We start from the raw sequence: 22,977 nt of genomic DNA, 5'->3' as shown, positions 1-22,977 counted from the left end.
AGCACCTCGCTCCGGAAGAACTTCTCAACATTATTGTGAAGCGGGACAGCCAGCGTCCACTACCCTCCATTTTCTCACGACAGTAAAGTTGAGCGCTCACAGATGCCGCATTTGGTGACCTAGCAGAAGAAGTAAATTGTGTTACTCACGCATGTGTCACACGATCTCGTGAAAGAAGAAAGTTTCATTTGGTTTGGAGACGGCGAGAACCTCCAGCTTAGAGACCCGGTAATATCTGGTCCATACTTTCACTATTACGACATGAAGGGAAAGATAGGGAGGACCACTCGATGAAAGTCAATAGAATTGCATCCATAATGATGCCCAAGATGGATTAATCAAGTCATAAAACGTGGTCCAACGTGTTGTAAACCTCGCTATTGATCTACGACACCCACATGAGCTTACTGTGCGTGATTCTTCCTATTACCTGCTTCTCACAGCACCAGTGTAAGAGCATTATGGCCCCCAATCGGAATACTCCAGACATTACCGAGTCAGAGGTCCTGTCATGTCAAGCCCTCGAAAGAAGGGCAGCGCAATACGATACGGAGTATGTTCCCAATGTTTCCAGGCGCATGAGTAGCTTCCCAAAAGCTCATAAAGGAAAATATCCGTAGATAATTCACTGCATTGGCAGAAAGGAGACTGAGTTGACCGCTTGGGCTATGATCAGTTTATTTACTAAAGACAACCAGAAAATGATGGACATTATTTGGTGATTCTGCTTCCAAGGGGGGCAGATCCATCTGTAATCTTGCGAGCTTCTGATGCACTAGCTACATCTCCACCAATACGAGGCCCTCGCCGGATCAAACTACATTCAAGGTTGGCAAGAAAAGAATCCTCGGGCAACCCGCTCTGAACACCAGAAGACCATAGAACCATAAGGTGGTGAGCATGCAGCTGTACGGGATTCTAGAGGATGGAGACGAGTCCTTTCATACCACAGAACACAGCTGGCAGAGGCACTCTTTCACAGACCCGGGCAGTTTAGGCTGGTTGTTAGATGAGAAAGGCATAAATTTTGCAAAGCTTAGGCCTAAGCCCCTCTAAAGTCACTCCTAAGTTTAGGCGAGCTTCAGCATAACTTTTCCGTAGATGGAGTGGTAGACGTGGCGGAACAAATGGCCCGTTCTTGCACAGTGCTAAGGTGCCTGTCACTGCCAGTCAGCAAGTCCAGCGCGTTCCTGACTCACTGACCCAAACGAGCTTCGGCTACCTTGATCACGACTTCATTCATTTCTCTCCTTCATCCACACTTGCCTTTCCTTTGCCCCATCAACAACTCTTGTTCAACAACGCGCCTCATCAAAACGCCATTTTCAAGCATCCCCAAAGCGCCCAAACAATTCGGTCGAGCGCCAATACCCATCGCGGGCTCCACGGCAATGCCCAAAGGCAAGGTAGCCATCTTTGTGCCTTCACGTTCGCACCCGTTGCAATAGAAAACAATCCGGCTGAGTGCCGATGCCAATTGTGCGCCTCAACAAATTAAGCAAGACTTGAGCAAACTACTCTGGATGACTTACCATTCGGGGAAGATTGGATAAGCATCTGGGAGAGGTTGAGTGTTTGCTGATCAGAGGCATGACAACGACTCCTAGCTAGTTGGGATGAGTGGAATTTGTGTCTCAAGTTCACCAGTGGCCCCAATGTCTTCAATCGCGATCACCTTCTGGTAAGCACTGACGGTACGAGTGGAAATTAATCTTCCCAGAGCGTCAAATAATACATGATGCCGATTTTCAGGGCCGCATCAAGCACTGAAGCTGAACCGATTGCGACCCACTTGCCTCCGCAGCTCTTCCAGAACGTCAAGCTATGTTGAAGCCGTCCACCTCTCGGAAGAGCACCCCCCTTGCCCAACAAAGACTGGTAAACTCATCAGAGACTTGACTTCTTTGGTGACAGAGGCCCTAGCATCGGGTCAGAAGCGCCTTGTGGCTATGGGTGAGTTTGGGCTTGACTATGATCGACTGCATTACCACTGTCATCATTTGTGGGTGTTCCATAATCCCTAGTTATGTGTTGAAGCAAGGTGCTAACATTCAGTTTACTCGCCTAGACCCTGTGTCAGCACTGTGAGAACCTCGTGTGTCTTCAATCCTCGCGATGTCTCCAATTGCCGATTCTGAACATGAAGCGATGCTTGACCACTTGCGTGCCCTCGGCGAGTATTGTCAAATCTGATACATCGAGAGAACACGATACGAGCCGTCAATATCGGTCCTCAAAGTCACCCCTCAGCAGACTCTCCGTCCCGGCCAACGAACGAACTCCCGTGATACACAAAACATTAACATTTCTTGTCCATCGCTCCACTTCTCTCCCAAAAGCCAACCGATCGTTGCGATGGCTGTCTCTTTGATACAGGTCCCTTCAGCCGCCGCCCTCGTCGTGCTAGGACATAACCGGCCAAGCATAATCAATAAGAGGGTAGTCTCTGCGAAATAATTAGATATTTTCGCACAATGAACATGATTCAATGGGCGCGATGCAAGCATCATCTTTCTGGTCTGTCAAATCGAATTAACGCCCAAGGAGTCTGAGCACACAACACCATAGGATCCCGATGCTTCAGCCCATCGAATCCATTGAATCCATCGAGTCCTTTGACCAAGCATACAACTACGTCTGAAGATAGCGAAGCAACAAGTACCTTTGAATCCGATGCTTCTCATAGCTGGCACGGTCACTGAAATCAACACGCGCATATGACATCTCTACTCGAGTCGTGAACAGCATCTCCTCAAGATGTTTCGAGGCACCCTTTCACAGCGCTTGTTCGTCAATTTTACCTACCACAACAACGGTCCTACGTCACCACGAGAATCATAACAATACTGGGTTAACAAACGAAAAAGCTTCGACGAAATTGAGGTAAATCTTAGGCGCATCAAGACATTGATCAAGTGAAGAGGCGACGATTATACGGCTTACCAGAACGCCAGGATCTGTCCATCAACTGCGCTATACTGAGATATCACAGCAACCTGAGACCTCATTCACCTTCACACCCCTGCCATGCTTTCTGTCATTCCACTCGCTGTCGGTCGTTCAATGGAGCCCTCCAGATATCATTGCTTCCGTCCCAAGGCGCCGCAACCTACGCCCATCGCCGCTTTGTGCATCAGATTCGAACTCGCCATAACCCTCCAGGATTCTTCTTTGCCTAGTTGTCTAAGTTATTAGCCGGATGTGTTATTTGCAGTTGGGACTTGTGGTTGAGAGTTTAAATCAGCACCGAGAAATGCACACTCAAGACATTTTACAAAGACATCGATGCGGGACCCGGGCTCGCTAATGCAGCTTGACAAACGTCTTGGTCTTCTTCGAGATCAGCCGCTCGATGCAAGCATCAACTGTCAGCCCGACTGAATCTCGACCACTCCTCAAAAACACCATCCAGGCAACATACCAACTATGCATGCAACAAAACCTGCTCATACCCAAGCCATTAGTTTCTTGCAATTGCTGGTAGGTGATGTCAGAGACTTGCGCCTTGGTGACTACAATCCTACCTCAAAAGTAGCATGATTGTTTCACGCGTTTCCGCTTTGCACTAGGCAGACAGTGACTGACATCTCATGCATCATAGCGATGCTTCTTCAACTAGGAAATGAGAGGGGTCGAAGAGACGTAGCGTGGGACTCCGTATGACGCCAACATATGCTTCTGGTCATGTCTTACCAGTCTCGGCTTAACACGATTTTCAAAGCTCACTCTATTCATTCTTTCGTTCCAAAGGTGCTGTGGGCCGAGCGATCTCTCCAGCTTACAAGCGACTCCGGTCACTTGTGAAGCTCACCAGCCTCGTGGAAGGGTCTCTATTCGGCACTTTGAGAAGGACATGCTCTTTTCTCCATCAATTCAACGATCGTCTAAGCCGACCGTTCTATTGTTGCTTCAGAAGGATTGAGACGCCGAGCACAGGAATGATGACATGTCTCAGAGCGCGAAAAGCAGCTTCATCGAGGCAGCCCGTCCCAACCCCCGTAGGAGGCTATGGTTGAAGAGCAACGACACGTGAAGACCGGGCTTTGCAAACATGCAAACGACCCATACTTCTGTACAAGAAACAACCTTGCATCATCTTGATTTGTGGAACCATTGTGGCATGACACGTCTACCGTCGCAGAGCTGATACATAACACCTCTGTCATCTACTTATACAGCGAAGGCAATCTTGCTTCTGGCCAAGATCTAGTGGGAGCTGAGGTATTTCCAGCCGCTGTTAAATCTTTTTCCCATTCGTCATGAACGTCCTGATGGTCAAGCTGCAATAGCCACAAACACAATCACAATCCATAACACGACTTACTTGATTCGAAGATGACGGTGACAGTAAGGAGAACCAACATCTTCCCGAGTCCCAAAGGACGTTAATAAAAGTCAAGCACTTACTAAAGGAAGTGAACAACGACCTCTCCCTCCAACCGCATTACCATTCTGGCACTACTACGGGAAGTTGAGGACCCTTGGGCGTCAATATTCCTGTTGAATCCTTGGTTCTTTTAGGGTCAGTTTTTGGTCAATGCCTTTGGTTGGCCCAATAATCACTGTACTAATGGGAGGTAGCCTTTATTCTAGATTCAGCTCATATTGACATTTATGACATTATATCCATATGCCCAATCACCGAGAGGCCTCTTCAGTTGTGCTCCGCACATATACTCAGCAACCTTCCTGCTGTTCGGACCTTCAGGAGATAGCCTCGAGGTTAGAAGTGCTCACATCTCCGTCTCACACGCCACCACACGTTGTGGTTCAATTATCACCGCAGATCCGTCCAATTCTTTTCTATAGCGTATGAACAGCATGAGTGGCTTTCAAGGCAGGGGCATGAACGACATAAGTGGCTTTAAAGTGACAGTGATTTGGCCAAGGCTCCAATACCATGGCCACCTAACACGTTCCATGAAAGGATTGACCTGCTAGAGCCATAGTCCTCCTGGGTGGCACAAAAGCAGGTCGTCATCAGATAAAAAAAGCCTGTTAAATCAAGATGGATATAGTCGCCTTTCACGAGCATGCTATGCAAAGTTGAGTGTAGAAACCACTAAGAAAGATAACTAGCTATAAGGAGATTAGTATAAGTCTTGGATGATGTTGAGCTTTGATATCAGCTTTGCAACAGAGTTCGCAGCCTTTTTCCGCCTCGGTATTGCAGTACCATTCTGAAGTTTCGTTGCGGTGGCTCAGCAACTCTCTTCGCTCACAAGAACAGTTTGACACGGTGCCCTTAACTCCGCAAGACCTCGTTTGTGTAAGCTTTGGCCAACTAAAGCATGGTCTTTGTGAGATTCGGACCTAAAGTTGTGCATCGAACTGCTTGACACAAAACTACACAGAACTGGAGACAAAGACTGGAAGAAGAGTTTATTGCTCTGTTAGTGAGAGGGTAGAATGAATGAAGCCCTGGGATATTGTTATCGGCCTTGATTAGTTTCGGCTATCGAGCTAGCGAAGCCGAATCCTCTCTGTGCCATCTCGTCATATGCTCAATCCGCCTCCGACTTTTCCTTTACCAGTCGACGGGTATCTTTGAGAATTTCTGGAACGTTTTTAGACGCTGATCATGAGACTTCTATCATTTAGAAATACATGTAAAGTTGCTAGTAGTAGAAACAGGCGTATTCGTGGCGAGATGGTCCCGTCCGGCGCTGACGATTAACGCACTTTGTCACAGACCGATTTGGAGAGTCATAACGCGCTTGACTCAATGACTCTACTCGCCGGTCTCTCTCTGTATCGCCGGCAACCTAGGAACGAACACTTTCTATGTATGAGGTATGGGGATCGGTTCTATCGGAACAATTCGCCGTACTATCCGTCGTTACAAGAAGTAATGCCGCCTCCCAGCCCCAAATTAGATTTTGACTTGTGAAAGTGTACGAGGCCCATCTCGTGCGTCCATGACTTGAGCTGGAATTAGTTTTCTTTTTACCCTTCATCAGAAGTATAGGCGATACTCTTGACTTTCTTATGTCCATTCCGGGTGAAAACATCACAACACTGCAGAGACTTGGTCCTGGTTCTCGTAGATCGTTCATCTCGTGAGCTTACAAAAGTAGAAATGTTTCAAAAGTTACTGAAAAGTCCAGGGTTTGTACTGATTCCCTACGAAAGATAAACCAAGTTATATAAAGTTTGAATCTCGTCTTTCGTTCATGCTATATTTTCTTTCGATAAATCTTGCAAGAAGAACACGGAATAAGTGCATCTCGACAAAATCCACAACAAAGACGCATTGTTTCCAGACTTCTTCTCTGATTTATAAAAATGTCTGTCGACCATCATTCAGAGCAGTCTTCGGATATCATCGTGGGTGATGTAACTACTGTCACAACCTATTCTGGAGATTATCGAGACCAGTCTGCAACTACAAATGAGAGCCGAGACGAAGTAGATGTGACAGAAATGCTAAGTCTTACTACACAACTCGCCAACTTCTCGATCACCTCAGCGAATCTTACAGGACGCATGTTGGAGCCTCCCAGCGCACATGATAGGATATGTAGGAAGCGTACTTGTCACAACTCACATCACGTTCTTCAACACTATCTCCATGGTCGACAATCCTACCCACAGCACTGCGTCCACGCCACGCTGCAGGTGCCGAGGTTATTCGGCGTTATTACCACTCAGTCTCAGGTAATAGTCGGCATGTGTCAGCTTCAGTAGGCCTGATGCTGGAAGGTATGACTGCACCAGGGTGTTCAAGGAGATGTAGCCGATCCCGAAAAAGGCTTCTGGGCTGTCTTCATGATGATCTCCATCTCGAGGATGGATCTCACCACAACCTGGGGGCTCCTCGACACATACCGACCTACGAGTATCGTCTGCCATAATGCGGGAGTGATTTCAGATCAGAACGCTAATTGATATAACTTTGAGATGCATTAAGGCTCTACATCTGGGGGAGCAGACATGTACTATTCATTCTCCTATTCCCAACGGAATCTACGCTGAGACTGCTGTATTCTACAGCGAATTTGTCATTTTATGTAAGTCCATTGTCTCGTGTATTTCCACATTCAGCATTCACTAAACTTGCATTTATAGTTGACCTGAAAGGTGTATCTCCCCATTCCAGACAGCAAGTTAGCGTTGGGCATCTCGCTTTGCATCGGTGTCGCGGAAACCCATGATCTGGGCCCAGATTCACTTTTTACAGGATGATTTTACTCTTAATGGTATAGCATGAGTCGGACACACACTGCACGCAGGTCGTCTTGGCTTTAATACATGTTACCAGAGAGGTTGCTACATAAACAGTTGAGATCATCCTCCTATATAGAGTAGAGGAGAGTGTTACAGATGTTAACGGCAAAATTAGGTTGTATTTCCCATCTAAGTAGGGACTCTGAACAAGCCGAGAAGCTACTAATCGGTTAAGATACGTTGCTGGTAGGGCCATGTGATTAAACTACCGAGAAAGACGAACAGCTACAAGGACATCATGGCAAGTATTTTCCGGACATACCAGAAGACATGTTTTGTAGAATATAATACAGTTTGTGAAGTACCGCGGGTATGCTTCAATGATCATACCATAGTGATACCAGAGCTGGCTCAGATCCGACCAAATATCCCCTTTTCTGTCCACATCTTGGCCACAGTAGCAAGACATCCACCAAACAAGCACATGACACCACTGAAAACAGAGACCTGAAAGAAACCTCCATACTTGCTGACAAGAACACCGTTGACAGGCGGACCGATCAAAGCTGCAAGAGAGCTCACAGCCAGTCCCATTCCCATATAAGTCCCGTTATTTCTCGGATCCTTTGACACGAGTGTGAAGGCTGCTGACACGCCAGAGATGATTGTTCCGGAACAAAAGCCAAATACCAGAGCATAAACCACCAAGGCTGCTGTGGTCTTTGCTTCGTTCATGCAGAGAATGACAACCCCCGTGCACAGTCCTCCAAGAGAGTACATGTTTAGACGACCATATTTGTCTGCCAGTACTCCAAGAATTATGCGGCCAAAGGTTGACGCCGCGTTCGTGATTGCAAGTAGATATGATGCCAGCGTGGGGTTGACGCCTCGTGAGACTGCGTAAGTCGGGATGAAGAAGAGCGGAGCAAACATGCCGATGAAGAGAAAGAACAGTGACCCGATCACAAGCAAATACAAAGGGTCCTTGAAAGGTGCAATTAAGAAGAACGAGGTCTTTATACTTGGCAAACGGGGTCTGATCGCGATGCATGAAAAGGACATGAGAGGTATCATGACAAAGCCCATGATGCGAATGGACCAGCCAAAACCAAGAGACGAATCGTTCAACATCTTTGACAATGCGATCGGAAAGACAACTCCGCCGATAGAGGAGCCTGAAACGGCTATTCCGAGAGCTGCAGCTCTTTTCTTGTCAAAGTATTGGGAAACGGCAGCGAAAGCGGGGATCTGGAGGAATGCCATTGCAGTGCCCATGAGAATACCTTGAGCAAGCATGAAATGCCAATATTCGGTGCATAAACTCGTCATCATGGTCGCAAAGACATACGCAACAGCGGCTGGGCGAAGGACCTAAGAAACAATTAGCCTGAATCATCTCATGATGCGTTTGAAAACGTACCCAAGAACCATAACGATCAAACATGGGGCCACTCAAAGCCCCAACAGCGAATTGTATGAATGTCGAAATTGAACCGATCCAAGCGATTGCATCCTCTGAGTGTCCTCGAAGTTGGTGAGTCATGTAGTATTCTTGGAGAACACCGAAAGAATTGGCGAAACCGAGGCATGAGAAGAATATGCAAGCTGATCCAGCTGCGACCAGCCACGCTTGGAGACCGCCATCTGGCGCATGTGAAAGATCAAGAGGGCCGCTAGCTACTATCTTCTCCGCTTGGTCCATATTGTTGCCAAAATCAGAAAGTGGTCGGTCCTGAAGCCTCTTGGTGTCGTCCTTATTGGTCATGATAAGGGACAGCGAAAATGATGCCGAAGTAGTGTCTTAGTAAGAGATTCTTCAATCGAAGATCTCTGTGACATGAAATATTCCTTATTCATATTTCCAGTTCCCATACTCCTTTTATGTTGAACAGGACGGCCAAGGAGCCAAGTCGCCTACTAGCTCCTATCATGCGTATATGAGGATTGGCCAATGACGATCTAACGGAGTCGGGATCGCACTCGGAGTTAGGCCTGGAACCGGCAAATGGACAACCATTAGCACCAGAAACGCATTTCTCACCACTTCAATTACACAATTCTCCGCATCCCAAGGCCTTCTCGCAAATCAACATTATCAGAGACCGCCAAAATGGAAACTGTGCGTCGACGACGAAGACCAGCTGTGTACCTGACTCTATTTCATTGTATCAAGGCATGGCTAATGTTCTCTCAGGTCCTGCAATCTTTGCCGGAAGCGCAAGATGCGCTGCAACCGAGGATCGCCGTGTAGCAATTGCATGCGGGCAAGAAAAGGCGATTGCGTCTACGAGAATCCCCCTCCAGCTGAAAGAAGCACAACAGGTCAAGATCATGTCGCCGATATTGGGGGAGACTTCAATGCATTTCTCTCATTACCAACACCTGAAGATCTTGTCGCAAGCGCAAACTCTGGATTACCTGGTGTGAGCACAGGAGCAGCAAGCTCTTCAACAGGTGCGCCGACACCAGTCAGTCAATCGTCTGTTCAGGAACTCGACATCCTGCGAAACAGAGTGCGTCAACTTGAGGGCCAATTATCATCAACCACTGCAGTACCATCGCAATCGCATGTCTCAACGCCAGCTTCAACACTTGAAACCTCATCATCAAGATTGGGCGGAACGTTTCACCTGCACTCTCAAGGACAACATGTTGGCGCATTAGCAACGCCTCGAGCCATCTCTCACAAGTCGCGGTTCTTCGGGCGAAGCCATTTTGTCTGTGGATTACCATTGGTAAGGCGCGATACTTCAATTCGCATTCGCAGATGCTAACAAAGAATAGCTCAGAGACATTATAGAAGCAATTGACCAGTACGCAACTGAGACCTCAGGTCTTGTTGTCGCAGTTCAGAAGTGCAAGACTATGGCAAAGCGCATCAAAGCACTACGTGCGCCAGCATGGCCGACACCACTCACCACTGAATTGGCATCCAAAGCAGTTTGCGACAGTCTCGTCGAGTGTTACCTGAAAGGTATAGAGAAGGTGTATCGTATACTTCACATACCGACATTTAGGAACAAGTATGATGCTCTGTGGACCTCTGATGTTGAGTCAGATAGGGATTTTGTGGCTCAGCTCAAATTGGTGCTTGCGCTGGGCGCGACGACCTACGATGACAATTTCTCGTTACGGGCCTCGGCCGTTCAATGGATATACGAAGTTCAGACGTGGATATCAGAGCCAGAGTTCAAATCAAGACTTGGTGTTCAATTTCTTCAGACAAATATTCTGCTTGTTCTTGCCCGGGAGATGGTCTCCGTGGGAGGGGAATCGTCCTGGATCGCATGCGGTTCACTCCTCAGGACCGCCGTGTCGATGGGCCTGCACAGAGATCCCGCACTGTTATTGAAAACTACGACAATGGCTTGTGAGATGCGACGAAGACTCTGGAACACGATACTGGAACTCTGCCTTCAGTCAAGTCTCTCGTCTGGTGGACCACCAATGATCACAGAAGGAGAATTCGATACTGAGCCGCCTGGGAATTTTGACGATGACCAGATCATTATCGACAGTGCAACCCCTAGACCTGACAGTGTCTTTACTCAAGTTTCGACGCCAAGGGCATTGCGAATGACATTTGCGTCTCGTCTCAAAGTTGTCAAGCTACTCAATGACCTCAGGTCTGGCGAATCATACCAAGAGACATTGCGTCTTGATGCAGAACTGAAAGCTTCATACAAGGAAGCCAATCGGGTGTTGAAGGACTGTAAGAAGGGCCAAAACTCACCAACGGAGTTTGAGCTTTCTGTAGGTGACTTCATCATGCGTCGGTATCTCTGCGCACTTCACTTTCCTTACTATGGACTCTCTTTACAAGAACCGAGCTATGCCTTCTCACGGAAGATGACGGTCGAGTCAGCTTTCAGAATGTGGTCCACTGTATCCTCAGATAGTGCCGGCGGGGCAACCTCTCCAGACAAGCAACAATTCGCGCGTCTCGTCACATGCAGCTCCGGGTTCTTTCGGCTCTCAGCATGGCAGTCCGGTACTTTACTCGTCCTTGAACTGAGGAGTACGGTCCAAGAGGACGACGGCTTTTCCTTGGCACCAGTTCGACCAGACTTGTTGAACGTCATGGAGGACTCGAAATCATGGAACTTGCGAACCATTGAAGCGGGCGAGACCAATGTTAAAGGATATCTCATGCTGTCGATCTTGATGGCACAAATCAAGGGCATCATGCGACACTTATACGAAACTGAGATCGTTGAGTCCATAGTGAAAGATGGTGAAGAGGCGATGCAAGACGCATTGGTAGTGTTTGAATCGCTTCTAGCTCAATTACAACCTGAAGGTACAGAGATTCAAGGTTTACAGGAAATTGATCTTAGCTTTATGGATGACTGGGATTCTCTGGTGAGTGCGTTGCCCGAGATGTTCAATCATTGCTGACATTGACAGATGGTTGACGATTTTCTTGATGATGGAGTTTCGGATCCGATGGCATGGATATTTTGATTCCTTCGAAGCACATACTGTATTCAGCCGAACTTGTAACGTACTCAGGGAGTACAGATGGTGGATTACGTCGTGAGATTTGAGTGTCAGTGGTTCTGGGCATACCACACGCAAGCCATCGAGCTAAGCGTTTCCTCACAACGGCGCTGGGCGTTATTCTATATGGCATTGTCTAGATAGCCTAAAGAATGGATAAATCATATGTCGCTTTAAGGGTATGCGTTGCATACGAAATACGTCGGTGTTGCGCGGTTCTGTTCAAAGCTTAGTCGGGAGGTCATTGACGTGGAAGTTGATGATGCATAACAGCATAAATCAAGTCCGACGAGTAATCGTGTTATTGCACCATCAGTCATGCACAAGAATAGATTTAGGCACTGGACACCACGGAAGTGAAGTGTATACATTTAGTGCATGTTCATGACAGCAGTGACTTTGGCAAGACAAATCACCTGCATGCAATCCTATCTTCAGCTACTTACGTCAATTGACTGTGTCTCCAAGCACATGGTACTATTTATTATTCATTCGTTCCAGTTAGATGCTGTCTATCAGCGTTTGTCAGTTCACATTGAATCTGCACAAAAGAAAAGCCCCACCTTTCTCTCCATTGATCCAATCACATAACAGCACCAAAACCTCAACTCCAACAACTCTGGTTCATCCATCTCTCAACAGAACATCAATGCCAGACATCACAAATGGCAAAAAGAAGAACTGGATGGCGTTGGGATTGCTCCCGCCAGGGCTTGAACCTGAGACCTTCGCATTACCGAACACTCGGATTGAAGTATTAGTACGACGCTCTAACCAACTGAGCTACGGAAGCCACCAGTTTTGATTGGTGGACAAAGTCTCACCAGAGTTCACAAGCTTGCTGTGGAGTTGGGACGAGGCGGATGTAGCTGATCTCACAGATCTGTATTGGTTGTGGAGTTGCGAGCACCGACATCGATGGTGCAATCGTCACCTTCACATCCTCATGAACCTCGATGCCCGGCCAGCAATTCACGGGCAAAGTCTCGTTACGGTTGAAGTGCAGCTAATTAGGATTACTGTCGTGACTCAGAAGTTTCGAGAGCTCAAATGGATATGGGACTGTAAGACTTGAGTTGAGGACATCACTGGGGAATAGAAGCATTTAAAGTACCAAATCGTATTTCAGTTGTCTATAAGTATATGCGATAGATCTAGCACAAATTACATATGGGTGAAGTAAAAAAGTCCACCATCCACCTCCTCCCTTCAAACAATCACACCATTAAACCATTTAGAGCATGGCAAGAGCACCAACGACGGCAATGATACCGGCAGGGACAACCTGGGCGGCACCAGCAGTGACGACGTGAGTAGGGGTGGTAGCAGGAGGAGCACCAGCGGGCTGGGTACCGGCAGGGGGGTTGTAGGCGGGGGCGGTAGCAGGCTTGGTAGCAACGGGAGCAACAGAGCAAGCAGTGGGGGTGACGAGAGAACCCTCACCGTTGAAGGGAGAGTAGCCAAGGCACTCAGAGTAGGTAGCAGCGCAGTAAGACATGTTAGCGTCAGCACCAGTGCGGCACTTGTTGTAGGCGTCGGAGCACTTCTCAGCACAGTCCTTGTTCTCGGCGGGAGAAGAGGGCTTGGGGGGAGCATAGCCAGTAGGAACAATAGGCTTGGTGGTGGTGAAGTGGCAGTCAGGGACGGTGACGGTGCCGGGAGCAGTGACGGGGATGGTCTTGTTGCCGTAGGTGAGGGTGGTGGCCTCAGGGCAGTAGGTGGTGACAGCGGTGACAACCTCAGTGGTGTAGACAGCAGTGGGCTTTCCACCAGCGTGGCAAGAGGTAGGCTTGACGAACTTGCCGCTCTCCCAGGGGTTGTAGTTCAGGCAGGCAGCGTACTCAGCAGCGCAGGTAGCCATGTTGGCGTTGGGGGCGACACGGCAGTCATCGTACTTGTCAGAGCACATCTCAGCGCAGTCCTTGGCGTGAGTGGGCTTGGGAGGAGCAGCATAGCCGGTGCCGGTAGCAACGGGCTTGGTGACGGTGCAAGAGCAGTCCTCGATGGTGAGGGTGGTGGCCTCGGTGACGGTGTAGGTCTTGTCGCCGTAGGTGAGGGTGGTGGCACCGGGGCAGTAGGTGGTCAGGTGAGTGACGACCTCAGTGGTGTAGTGGACGGTCTCGTTGGAGGGAGGAGCATAGTGGGGAGAGGCGGTGGCAGCGCCGATGAGGACGCTGGCGATGGAGGCGGACTTGATGAAACCCATTTTGAACGATTTTGGTGCTGGTATAAGCTTAAGCGAGTGTAAGTGTTTTGAGAGCACGAAAAAGTTGGACTGTAAACGAGAGTGTTTTGTCGTGGATGGGATGAGAAAAAAGAAGAGTAGAAGTCAGTAGGGGATGGGGGTTTATAAAGCTGTCTTCGCCTCAGCTGAGGTGAACGTTACTACCGATGCCGAAACCGATCGATGCCCAGAGTCCACTCCCGTCTAGCAAATTGCGGGGATCAGGAACCACCAAAAAGCTCGTGTTTATTTACAGCAACAGGTTTTCAATACGAACAAGTAATTTACCATCTCAATGGGTCCGGAACTCGGCCACTCCTCGCCAACCCCATTGGTCCTTGCTATACGGCTCGCCGAGGAAGCGGGCGACAAGCGGCAGGGATTATCCCGTGTGCTATACGACGAGTCATCTCATCCCCTTTCCCCCTGCGCTAGGCTAAACGTACTGTACCTGCGCTAGCTGAACTTATTCTTAGCGCCCAGCTGATGATTTATGCATCCTTGATTTGTGGTTAAAAGAGAAATCTTGGTTCTTGTCAGCCTCATGATTTTCATGCTTTAAATTAACCCTCGTAAACAGTGATCTTCTACTTTATTTAGATCAAGCAATTTAACCTTGTCGTGTAGTCAACACCTCCACTACGACATCATCACTACAGACTACCAAGCTACAGAACTTTGCTGGAATATTGGGTCTGCCGGCTTATCCGAACGAGACTAGCGTTTTTGAGTTTCATCTGGTGTTGCCGGCCCCTGGACGGATAATTCAGCGGCGGGAGAGCGTTTACGGACGATTGGATGTAAAAGTCTCAAACTTCATGATTGGGTGAGACACGTTGTGGCTTTCTGAGCTGATACAAGTAAGCTTACTAGAACTTGTTGAATCAGTAAAAATATATTCCGGCCGTATCTGCTCCACTGATCTACTGGCTCTTTTCTCGTGCCATTTGCCTGTCCAGCAATTCCTTTAACTCGCCAGTGCAATCTTCTTGGCCCATGAAGACTTCAATCATCGTGACGCCTTCGCTATCCTGTACCACTTTCGAGTCCAACGCCGTTCTCAATTCCGCGAATGTCTTTGCTGAGAAATATCGCTTCGATGCATCTTCTCTGCTCAATCCAAACAGCCCAAGGGCATGTTGGTGGTTCCACGGCGAAATGTCGTTGTAATCCGCATTCCTCCCATGAATGGCCCGCTCAATTGTGTATCCGTTGTTGTTGATGACGAAGATGATTACGTTGAGCTTTTGCTTGATCATTGTGCTGATCTCTTGGGCAGTCATTTGTAGACTTCCGTCGCCGATAAACAGAACTGCTCGCTGAGAACCTTGCATATCCCGTTGGGCTAGCGCTGCACCGAGTGTGGCGGGGAGCATGTATCCGATCGATAGCCATGTCACGCATGTGAAGTAGCTACAGCCTTGGGGAAGCTTGAAGGCCTTTCCGCCAGTCGCAGCAGTACCAGTTTCGGTCAGAACAATATCGCCGCGACTGAACATGGGGTTCACGTAGTGATAGAACTGAGCTTGGTTGAGAGCGTCCGACGGCGAGGGCTCAGCTGGCGCCTTTGTCGCGATGGCAGGACTTTCAATCTTGGCAAGTCTTGAAGAGTCAAACTGGCTGACGATCTTTTGAAGATACTGTCGAGGGTCCACGTCGCGAATGACCTCACCAGCAATCTTGATCTGACCAGGCGAAAACGAAACCGTCACACTCTCCTCCGGAATCGCCTTGAAGATGCCAGTGTTGATGTTACTCATGTGTGGACCGAAGAACAAGATCAGATCGGAAGACTTGAAATAGTCGTGCGACACCTTATCTCCGTCATCGGCCAGGTATACGCCATGGACGTTGGGCAACTCCTCGCTGATGAGACCTTTTCCAAATGCCGTTGTCCAGGTTGGCCAATTAGTAGTATTGATAAGCTTGTTGATCTCGTCAATAGCGCCGATACTGCGACTCTCGCCGTCAACATAGATGAGAGGCTTGGTAGCAGAGTAAATACGCTGCAAGATCTTGTCAACCGTTTTCGCGCCGATCTCAGCAGTGGACGGCGCCGGGCGGATAACAGGCCTCTTCTCAAAATTAGCCGTTGAGACCTGCATTGAAACCAGATCATCAGGGATCTGCAGATAAACCGGTCTCTGATGGATCATGGCCTGCTCAATAATCCAATCGATCTTATCAGCTGCAGTCTGCACATCCGTCAAACAAGTCTGCGCAGCAGTAACATGTCGATGCATCTCTGCAAACCTTCCGTACTCTCCGTCCAAGAACGTATGGTGCACCAAGGCCCTTGCACTCTGGAGGGTTCTCGATGGTGCACCGACGATGTGGATGACTGGTGCTCGCTCAGAGTAAGCACCGGCGATGCCATTGATCGCTGAGAGTTCGCCTACGCCGAAAGTCGTGATCACAGCGCTGAGGCCTTGAATACGAGAGTACCCATCTGCAGAGTATGCAGCGTTAAGTTCATTGCAGTTTCCGATCCAGTTGATACCAGTCGGTTTGATGTAGTCCAGCAATCTGAGGTTATAATCGCCGGGAACGCCGAAAATAGAGCCGATCTTGAGTTGCTTGAGACGCGTGAAGAGATACTCCCCGAGGGGGACTGTTGCTTCCTTTGTATGTGTCATATTGTTGGTAAATGTCGTTCTATGTCTATAATGTAGAGGAATAAATGCTGAAGCATGAAGTGGCTTTATATATCTTGAAGAATCAGGGCGTCGATGACATCCCCGCGTTAATCCGCATCTTGACGCCTTTGATTGCCGGGCTCACATTCCAAATCAGGAAAAGTAGCAGAAACTCCATGTGTAGCCGGGTCCGTCACCTCTTTTGCCGAGGCAGGCCTTCTGTGGGGAGTTCAAGTTATACCCAAAGTGGTAAATTAAGCGGCCTTAGGGATGGAACATCATTGATCCTTGATGCCCGCTGGCGTCGCAAGGTAATTGATGGGACATCAAAATATCAACCGTGATAAGTCTTCCAACCCATCTGAGATATTTCCTCGACGAAATATTACAAGGCAAGCCATTATATAATAAAAGAAAATTGAGAAAGAATAGTCTAGATAAAAGAAATGGCTGTTTTCTCCAGTCTTGACGTAGAAAACTGGGCTGATGAACGTTGAAGTGAATGTACAGGGTAAGCGGGGGTCCTCTGATAACGACCCAGCGTTGGCTCAATTTCCAGTCACGCGTGACCACTAGAGACATGACAAAGGGCGTCGAATTCATTATCGTGACCTGACACCAGACTTTACACCGTAAGTATGCGGTTGCCGGCCGCCATTCGACTAACGCTATACCAAAGCACCACAACGTCAAAGTTGCTCTCCTTATTCTGTAAAAGGTACCTTTTCCTTATCGATACCGATAAGACAGGGATATCGATAGGGCTGACTTAACTGACCTCATTAATTCAAGACAAGGATAACAGACGTATTACTTTATGAAATTGAGTAGCGCCTGTGGACCATGCTAGCGATATTGTACATCTATAATTAGCATTAAGGAATAACTATCCGAGATTTTACTCAACAGCCTTGCTGGCTAAATGAGCATGGTGGTTCGTGTCCAGGTGCTACCCAATTTCGTGAATTGATCTGTTGGTGGTCACCACCCAACAAGGCTACAGTTCGCACTCGTCTCGTAGAACTTGTAAAATAATTGTTATTTTAAGTAGAGAAGAAAACTGCAGATTTTACGCGTGCTCGCCCCTTGCATCTGGACAGCTCACCAGAGAGGGGGGGGGGTTGAAAAACAATGCGCGTAGATGTGGATGGATGAGCCTTGATGGGAAGATATCAAGTAAAGCTAGCTAATTCTTACAGGTGTTATTGAACACACTGCAGCTGTCTAGTATCGATGGTTTTGTATGCCATCACCGTCGACATCATTATTAGGCATATCATATTATCAGTTTGCTGGAAATAGTGCGACTGGACCTTGAAGAGAGACTCAGGCAGGGGACCGTTCGTATAGACGACTTCTGTGGCTACATTTATGGCAACATAGTCATAATCCCCTCGCCTCGTGTGGATGGTATATCTCGCAGTTCTAGTGGATAATGTCGGCACCGAACTCAAGCACATTGTTGAGTTGAGAGTCAATTTGACCATGCAAGAATGTAGTGCTAAGTCAACATGATATGTATTGGGTTCAGAATCACTATCTAACTTAGATGCAATCTCAAGGCCATGGTCAGCTACTGACTTGACAATCCTCTTAGCATTCCCACTTTGAGATGGGTTGTCTTGACTCGAGGGATATCTACCTCGTCGTCTGTAAGGAAAGTCCCTCCAGACGACAGCAATGTGAGCCTTGGCAGCATATGGCCGTGTTTCCAGCAAGAGTCCATCGGAGAACACTTCCGCCGGAAGCTTTCCGATTGTTGATCTTTAGAACACTTCAACACCAAGACAAATTCAACCATTGATATGGCTTCTCAATCTGGCCTCCTCTCGAGTGCAGTCATTGTGAAGCAAATGCAAGCCACTGGAGAAACTTCTGGTCGCCGAAGAGATAGCTGAATGTTTTATGATGACAATAACTTCAGATACATCACTGTAGCTGTGCTGTGAGATGCAGCCGTCGGTTAGCTGGCCAATACCGTTACAAGTCACACCAACCTCTTGCAAAAGCTAACTGCTTATAGGCATACGTCGACACATTTCTTGTCTCAGCCAAGAACTAATCTTTCTCAATTCAAGACGGATAGTGAGATCAACATGCACCACCTGGTTGGTTACTCAAGTTCTTGCAGATCATATTGCCGTAAGCAGTAAATTGTAGAGAGACATGCATGAACTATTCATCGTTCTTAAACACGCAAGATATACGGTCTTCGAGATGAATGGTCAGCTCGGCAATCTTATCTATTCCATCTGTACGGCCTTGTCCCGCTTTGTCGAGTTCAGGCGAAACGTCAACCCTACTGCGGGGTAGCTTCAACCTTATTCCGCTTCGGCATCCAGATTCATGGCCCGAGACCAGAACCGACTCAAACACTACAAACGACTCTTTACTATACCAACCTTCACGATAGTGAGATTGAGTATATAAGAGACCATGAGTTTACAACAAATCATGGAGCATCAGCTCGATAATTCGACATTATCGAATACAATGTACTCTCTCATGTCTCCAGCTGTTTTGCTGGGATCTCTTTTCTTCTCATTTCTGGCTGCAGCGAATTCTTCTATACCACAAGTTACTCTTCAAGGATATGGATCTTTCGCCGGTACAAACATATCCAAAACTTTGCTCGGAGACAACCTTCCCCAACCCGTCAACGCCTGGCTTGGAATTGACTATGCCGAGCAACCCGTAGGCGACAGACGCTTCCGTCCTCTCCAGTCTCAGCCCCCATCTCTCAAGGGCGTACAGAACGCTACAAAATACCGATCTGTTTGCTTGCAGGATCGCATGTATCCTAACCCAGACGAACAAGACGAAGCATGCTTGAACTTTAATGTCTTTCGAACCCCTGGTGTGCCGCTCAGCAAGAAACTACCAACGCTGGTCTGGATTCACGGTGGTGGTTTTGCTTCGTTCTCAGGACGAGACTTTGATGGCGCTTCTTTCGTTGCTTCTTCCGCTGACCCAGTTGTTGTGGTTACGTTCAACTATCGCCTCAATGCGTTTGGTTTCCTACCGAGCAAGCTCTTTGAGCGCGAGGGGCTCCTCAATCTTGGCTTGCAAGACCAGCGCTTCTTCTTGCAGTTCCTGCAGAAACACTTGAGCTCGTTTGGAGGAGACCCTCGACAAATCACACTTGGAGGCTTATCAGCTGGTGCACACTCAACGGCATTCCACTACTTCCATAACTATGGCTCTGATAAGAACAAGCCTCTTTTCGCGCGCGGGATCCTTCAATCTGGTTCAGCGACAGCTCGATCGTTCCCAGGTCCCGACTATCCCAGATACAAGAAAGACTTCGCAGGCCTGATGAAGTATATCAACTGCTCCACCGACGTTGACGACAAGGAGCAAATGGGTTGTCTGCGCAGTGCGTCTGCAGGAAAGATCAGGGAGTACTCGGCAAAGGCATATGAGGATGCTAAAGATCAACTGAACTGGCCTTGGCAGCCGTCAATTGGAGGTCCATTGATCGAGAAAGCGGGATCTAAGAGTGAAGAAGAGGGCACGTTCCACCATCTTCCCATCATCACGACCTATACCTCTGATGAAGGAAAATACTACACGCCCGGTGACCTGGAAACCAACGACGACTTTGTTCAATTTTGGCATCGAATCAGTCCTGGTCTCAACATCACTGATCTCGCTCTCATCAACGAGCTATACCCAGACCCCGTAGCATACCCCGACTCCCCATGGGCCGGATCTCCGAATAGCACTCAGTACAACCGCATCTCAGCTGCATGGTCCGACATGGCTTACATCTGCATGAGCCGCCACACAGCAGTCACTGCATCAAGGGCAGGAGTTCCCACATGGAGTCTTCATTTCAACACTCCTGACTTTCCATTGGTTGCGCAGTCATGGAAGGGAATTCCTCACGCCTCTGATGCTGCATACATCTGGAATGACCCTCATGTTGCTTATCCTGAGACTGCGCGGATTTACTATCGGTATATCAACAGTTTTGTCTTGACGGGTGATCCTAATAAGATGAGATTGGATGGGACTGTGGAGTGGCCGCAGTATAAGGCGGGCGAAAATGGGAATGGGTATGCGAAACAGCTTCTCGTAAATCCTGGGAACTTTACTGTTGTGGAGGAGGACAGAGGTCGGGGAAGGCAGTGTGAGTTCTGGAATGATCCTGAAAGAGCTGGCCGCCTCTACAAGTAGACGTGGTATAAGACAGAAAGTTCGTTGAGTTATCTCGGCGGTTAGTGTACTTCAAAAGGAATTGCAGCTAGGACGCGAAGGGGGGGGATTGAGTCTATGCCCTGTCTACCAGTACAAGGACCCGTTGAAACCATCAAAGCACTATCATAAAGCTCTCATCAAACTTATCATACTAAATGCCTTTCCCAAGCGAGAACATAGCATAACTTCCGCCTCTCTCATCAACTCCAAAAGGCGGGGGCTCGTCGCCATAAATATACTCATGCACTTCATTGTCAAAGCAAGTATACTGACCAAAATCAGGCTGGTTCAACCTCACAGATAAACGAATTTTGATCCTCTTATCGACAGGCCTATGTCTCCAGCCCAGCTTATCTCTGATATCGGCTAGAATTCCAGCATGATTTCCTTGCCCGTTGAGGACCGACAGAAAGCTCAGCTCTATGGATTGAAGTGTCGATGAAAGCTTTGATAAGAAGCATATAAGATCATCCTAGGTTACTTGCATTTCAGAAAGTCCGAAATGCTTTAGACCACCGCTTGACCATTTGTCAATAGGGAAAATGTTCGTTAGGGAGACAAAATCCTTCATCCTACCGCTACATGAGGTCGCATCCACAGGATAATTAGTTTGTAGCACGACCTCTTGGAGATCAGGAGCTTTGGCGAGAAGATTGGAGATTCTCCCGTTGCGATAGAAGTCCCAGTCCTCGGCATCGCAGTCGAAGAAATAACCGACCAGCAGAGAAAGGACAATGCGTCGAAAGCCGGGTCTCTGAACGGTCCTGCAAAGATCATCGTACTCTTCGTTTGGCTCCTCAAACACAAAGTGATTGAGTCCAGTGGGAAGCTTATTATTGTCCAACACCAGCTCGGAGATCTGACAATTCTCAGCCTGGGCCAAGACCCGTGTAATGATACGGAACCCACGCCACTGGCTCTTCTCATCCTCGGCCTCCTAAGGGTTAGCTTCCTCAGCCAGATGTTCATTTTCAGCACATGGCCAACCTCGAGGGATCGGATACACAAAACCGCGAGGGAAACCTCTAACCATCGGTGTTTCATATAGCGGCGTGATTAAAACCCCATCCGTCGCTGGTGTAACGGTAACCTTTGTGAGCCGAGGGAATCTCTGCACTGCGTACCGAAGCGCAGCTTCGTCATCGCCTGACTCTAGGATGTCACTCTGCTCTTGGAGAAGACGGCTGTAATAGGCCAGTGGCTCTCTTGAGGGCAAGAGATCATTCATTTGGCCTTTCATGTATTTCTCCCTCACCTCTTTGGGTTTGTCCCTCAGACGCAACGTGCCATCAAACATACTGTCTCTACAAAGACGCACGAAATGCCTTGAGATTCGTCCTTTCTCTTCAGAATCAGCATCCCGATCGGTCTCATATGAGCTGTAACCACAAGGACCGTCGCCTTCCTTACTTGAAACAGGCTCCAAGACAGCATCATCCCAGATGATCTCCTTGGCGCGATGTCGAAAGATGTCGTGATTGGCGACAGCGAACAAGACCTCTACATTACGCGGGCTGGCCGAGATAAAGAGGCGGTCAAACCGCAAAAGTGAGTTCTGTCTCCAATATCGGCAGGTCAAACGTAGACTTTTGATGTCGCGATTGGGAAGAAGCCTGCAGATGGCACCGATGAGCTCACTCGGTAGGGCTTGCAATGCGATCGAGGTAGCCATGATATCAGAAGGGACCACGAGTCAGTATGTGAACAGAAAAGGAAACGAAAAGCGTTACCGAAATCGATGAAGGGGACCTTCCAGGCTGCCGTAATCGGGCCTCAAATAATTAGAGCCAACAACCAATGATCCACATGGTACATGATCGCATGGCTGGAGTGCTCTGTTGCCTAATTCTTCCCTCTGACTTTTCTTTCCTTGACACCGACTGCATATTTCCTCAGTCGAAGCCATCTCTCCTCCAATTCTGCAATTGTGATTGAGTCATGATGCCTACGAGGAATAACCAAGGTTCCCCAATTGGGCTCCGACGCCCACCCGTTGAGTGGATCGGTGCAATTTTCAGCTTACTGCCGAATCGCGACATTAAAAACCTACGTCTGACTTGCCACCATACCAATGGAGTTGAACTAAGTTGGCTGTCCCCAAGTAACATGTAAAACCCTTCAATTCCAAGAATACAAGCTCACCAGGGTCTTGTAAAGTATGGGGGCAGATGTCGGGGCTTTTTTTAGCCAGTGTTTCTCGCCTCTCGACAGAATCTGCATCATCACGGCTGAGTGGTGAAATTGGTCTGG

General features: G+C 48.2%; 7 protein-coding genes and 1 non-coding gene across 9 annotated transcripts; 3 read left to right on the top strand and 5 right to left on the bottom strand.

The window, feature by feature from the left end:
• Positions 1-6,285: 6,285 nt before the first annotated feature.
• Positions 6,286-6,888, top strand: FOIG_09894 (uncharacterized protein; the record flags this gene model as incomplete). Its single annotated transcript, XM_031210183.1, has 2 exons — positions 6,286-6,657; positions 6,718-6,888. 2 exons carry the CDS (start codon positions 6,286-6,288, stop codon positions 6,886-6,888), a joined length of 543 nt encoding a protein of 180 aa, XP_031060434.1.
• Positions 6,889-7,578: 690 nt separating this feature from the next.
• Positions 7,579-8,932, bottom strand: FOIG_09893 (uncharacterized protein; the record flags this gene model as incomplete). Its single annotated transcript, XM_031210182.1, has 2 exons — positions 7,579-8,538; positions 8,588-8,932. 2 exons carry the CDS (start codon positions 8,930-8,932, stop codon positions 7,579-7,581), a joined length of 1,305 nt encoding a protein of 434 aa, XP_031060433.1.
• Positions 8,933-9,220: 288 nt separating this feature from the next.
• FOIG_09892 (uncharacterized protein) lies at positions 9,221-11,836 on the top strand. 2 transcript variants are annotated; one of them, XM_031210180.1, is made up of 4 exons: positions 9,221-9,312; positions 9,362-9,902; positions 9,952-11,529; positions 11,575-11,836. In XM_031210180.1, the coding sequence occupies exons 1-4, from the start codon at positions 9,278-9,280 to the stop codon at positions 11,629-11,631; spliced, it is 2,211 nt and encodes a 736-aa protein (XP_031060431.1). In that variant the 5' UTR covers positions 9,221-9,277; the 3' UTR covers positions 11,632-11,836. The 2 variants fall into 2 exon arrangements, with proteins under 2 accessions (XP_031060431.1, XP_031060432.1); XM_031210181.1 differs by lacking the exon at positions 9,221-9,312 and having other exon boundaries at positions 9,340-9,902.
• A 529-nt stretch (positions 11,837-12,365) lies between these two features.
• Positions 12,366-12,460, bottom strand: FOIG_09891. Its single transcript has one exon. It is a non-coding gene; the product is annotated as a tRNA-Ile (tRNA).
• A 295-nt stretch (positions 12,461-12,755) lies between these two features.
• FOIG_09890 (uncharacterized protein) lies at positions 12,756-14,118 on the bottom strand. Its single transcript, XM_031210179.1, has one exon. It carries the CDS (start codon positions 13,871-13,873, stop codon positions 12,902-12,904), a length of 972 nt encoding a protein of 323 aa, XP_031060430.1. The 5' UTR covers positions 13,874-14,118; the 3' UTR covers positions 12,756-12,901.
• Positions 14,119-14,500: 382 nt separating this feature from the next.
• FOIG_09889 (uncharacterized protein) lies at positions 14,501-16,652 on the bottom strand. Its single transcript, XM_031210178.1, has one exon. It carries the CDS (start codon positions 16,525-16,527, stop codon positions 14,815-14,817), a length of 1,713 nt encoding a protein of 570 aa, XP_031060429.1. The 5' UTR covers positions 16,528-16,652; the 3' UTR covers positions 14,501-14,814.
• A 2,173-nt stretch (positions 16,653-18,825) lies between these two features.
• On the top strand, positions 18,826-20,919 carry FOIG_09888 (uncharacterized protein). Its single transcript, XM_031210177.1, has one exon. It carries the CDS (start codon positions 18,964-18,966, stop codon positions 20,704-20,706), a length of 1,743 nt encoding a protein of 580 aa, XP_031060428.1. The 5' UTR covers positions 18,826-18,963; the 3' UTR covers positions 20,707-20,919.
• A 280-nt stretch (positions 20,920-21,199) lies between these two features.
• Positions 21,200-22,399, bottom strand: FOIG_09887 (uncharacterized protein; the record flags this gene model as incomplete). The annotated part of the gene is made up of 2 exons (XM_031210176.1): positions 21,200-21,664; positions 21,758-22,399. The coding sequence occupies 2 exons, from the start codon at positions 22,397-22,399 to the stop codon at positions 21,200-21,202; spliced, it is 1,107 nt and encodes a 368-aa protein (XP_031060427.1).
• Between the last annotated feature and the right edge of the window lie 578 nt (positions 22,400-22,977).

Source organism: Fusarium odoratissimum (assembly GCF_000260195.1).
Source record: "Fusarium odoratissimum NRRL 54006 unplaced genomic scaffold supercont1.16, whole genome shotgun sequence".
NCBI lineage: Eukaryota > Fungi > Ascomycota > Sordariomycetes > Hypocreales > Nectriaceae > Fusarium > Fusarium odoratissimum.
Note: the sequence above shows the minus strand (reverse complement) of the source record. Positions and strands in the feature narration are given on the sequence as shown.

Bases quoted from the DNA above. Each gene is read 5' to 3' on its own strand.
- FOIG_09892 (XM_031210180.1), top strand. From the start codon at position 9,278: ATGGAAACTGTGCGTCGACGACGAAGACCAGCTGT. The intron at 9,313-9,361 runs GTACCTGACTCT...ATGTTCTCTCAG, and splicing joins CGACGACGAAGACCAGCTGT to GTCCTGCAATCTTTGCCGGA. The intron at 11,530-11,574 runs GTGAGTGCGTTG...TGACATTGACAG, and splicing joins TGGATGACTGGGATTCTCTG to ATGGTTGACGATTTTCTTGA.
- FOIG_09889 (XM_031210178.1), bottom strand. From the start codon at position 16,527: ATGACACATACAAAGGAAGCAACAGTCCCCCTCGGGGAGTATCTCTTC.
- FOIG_09888 (XM_031210177.1), top strand. From the start codon at position 18,964: ATGAGTTTACAACAAATCATGGAGCATCAGCTCGATAATTCGACATTA.
- FOIG_09890 (XM_031210179.1), bottom strand. From the start codon at position 13,873: ATGGGTTTCATCAAGTCCGCCTCCATCGCCAGCGTCCTCATCGGCGCT.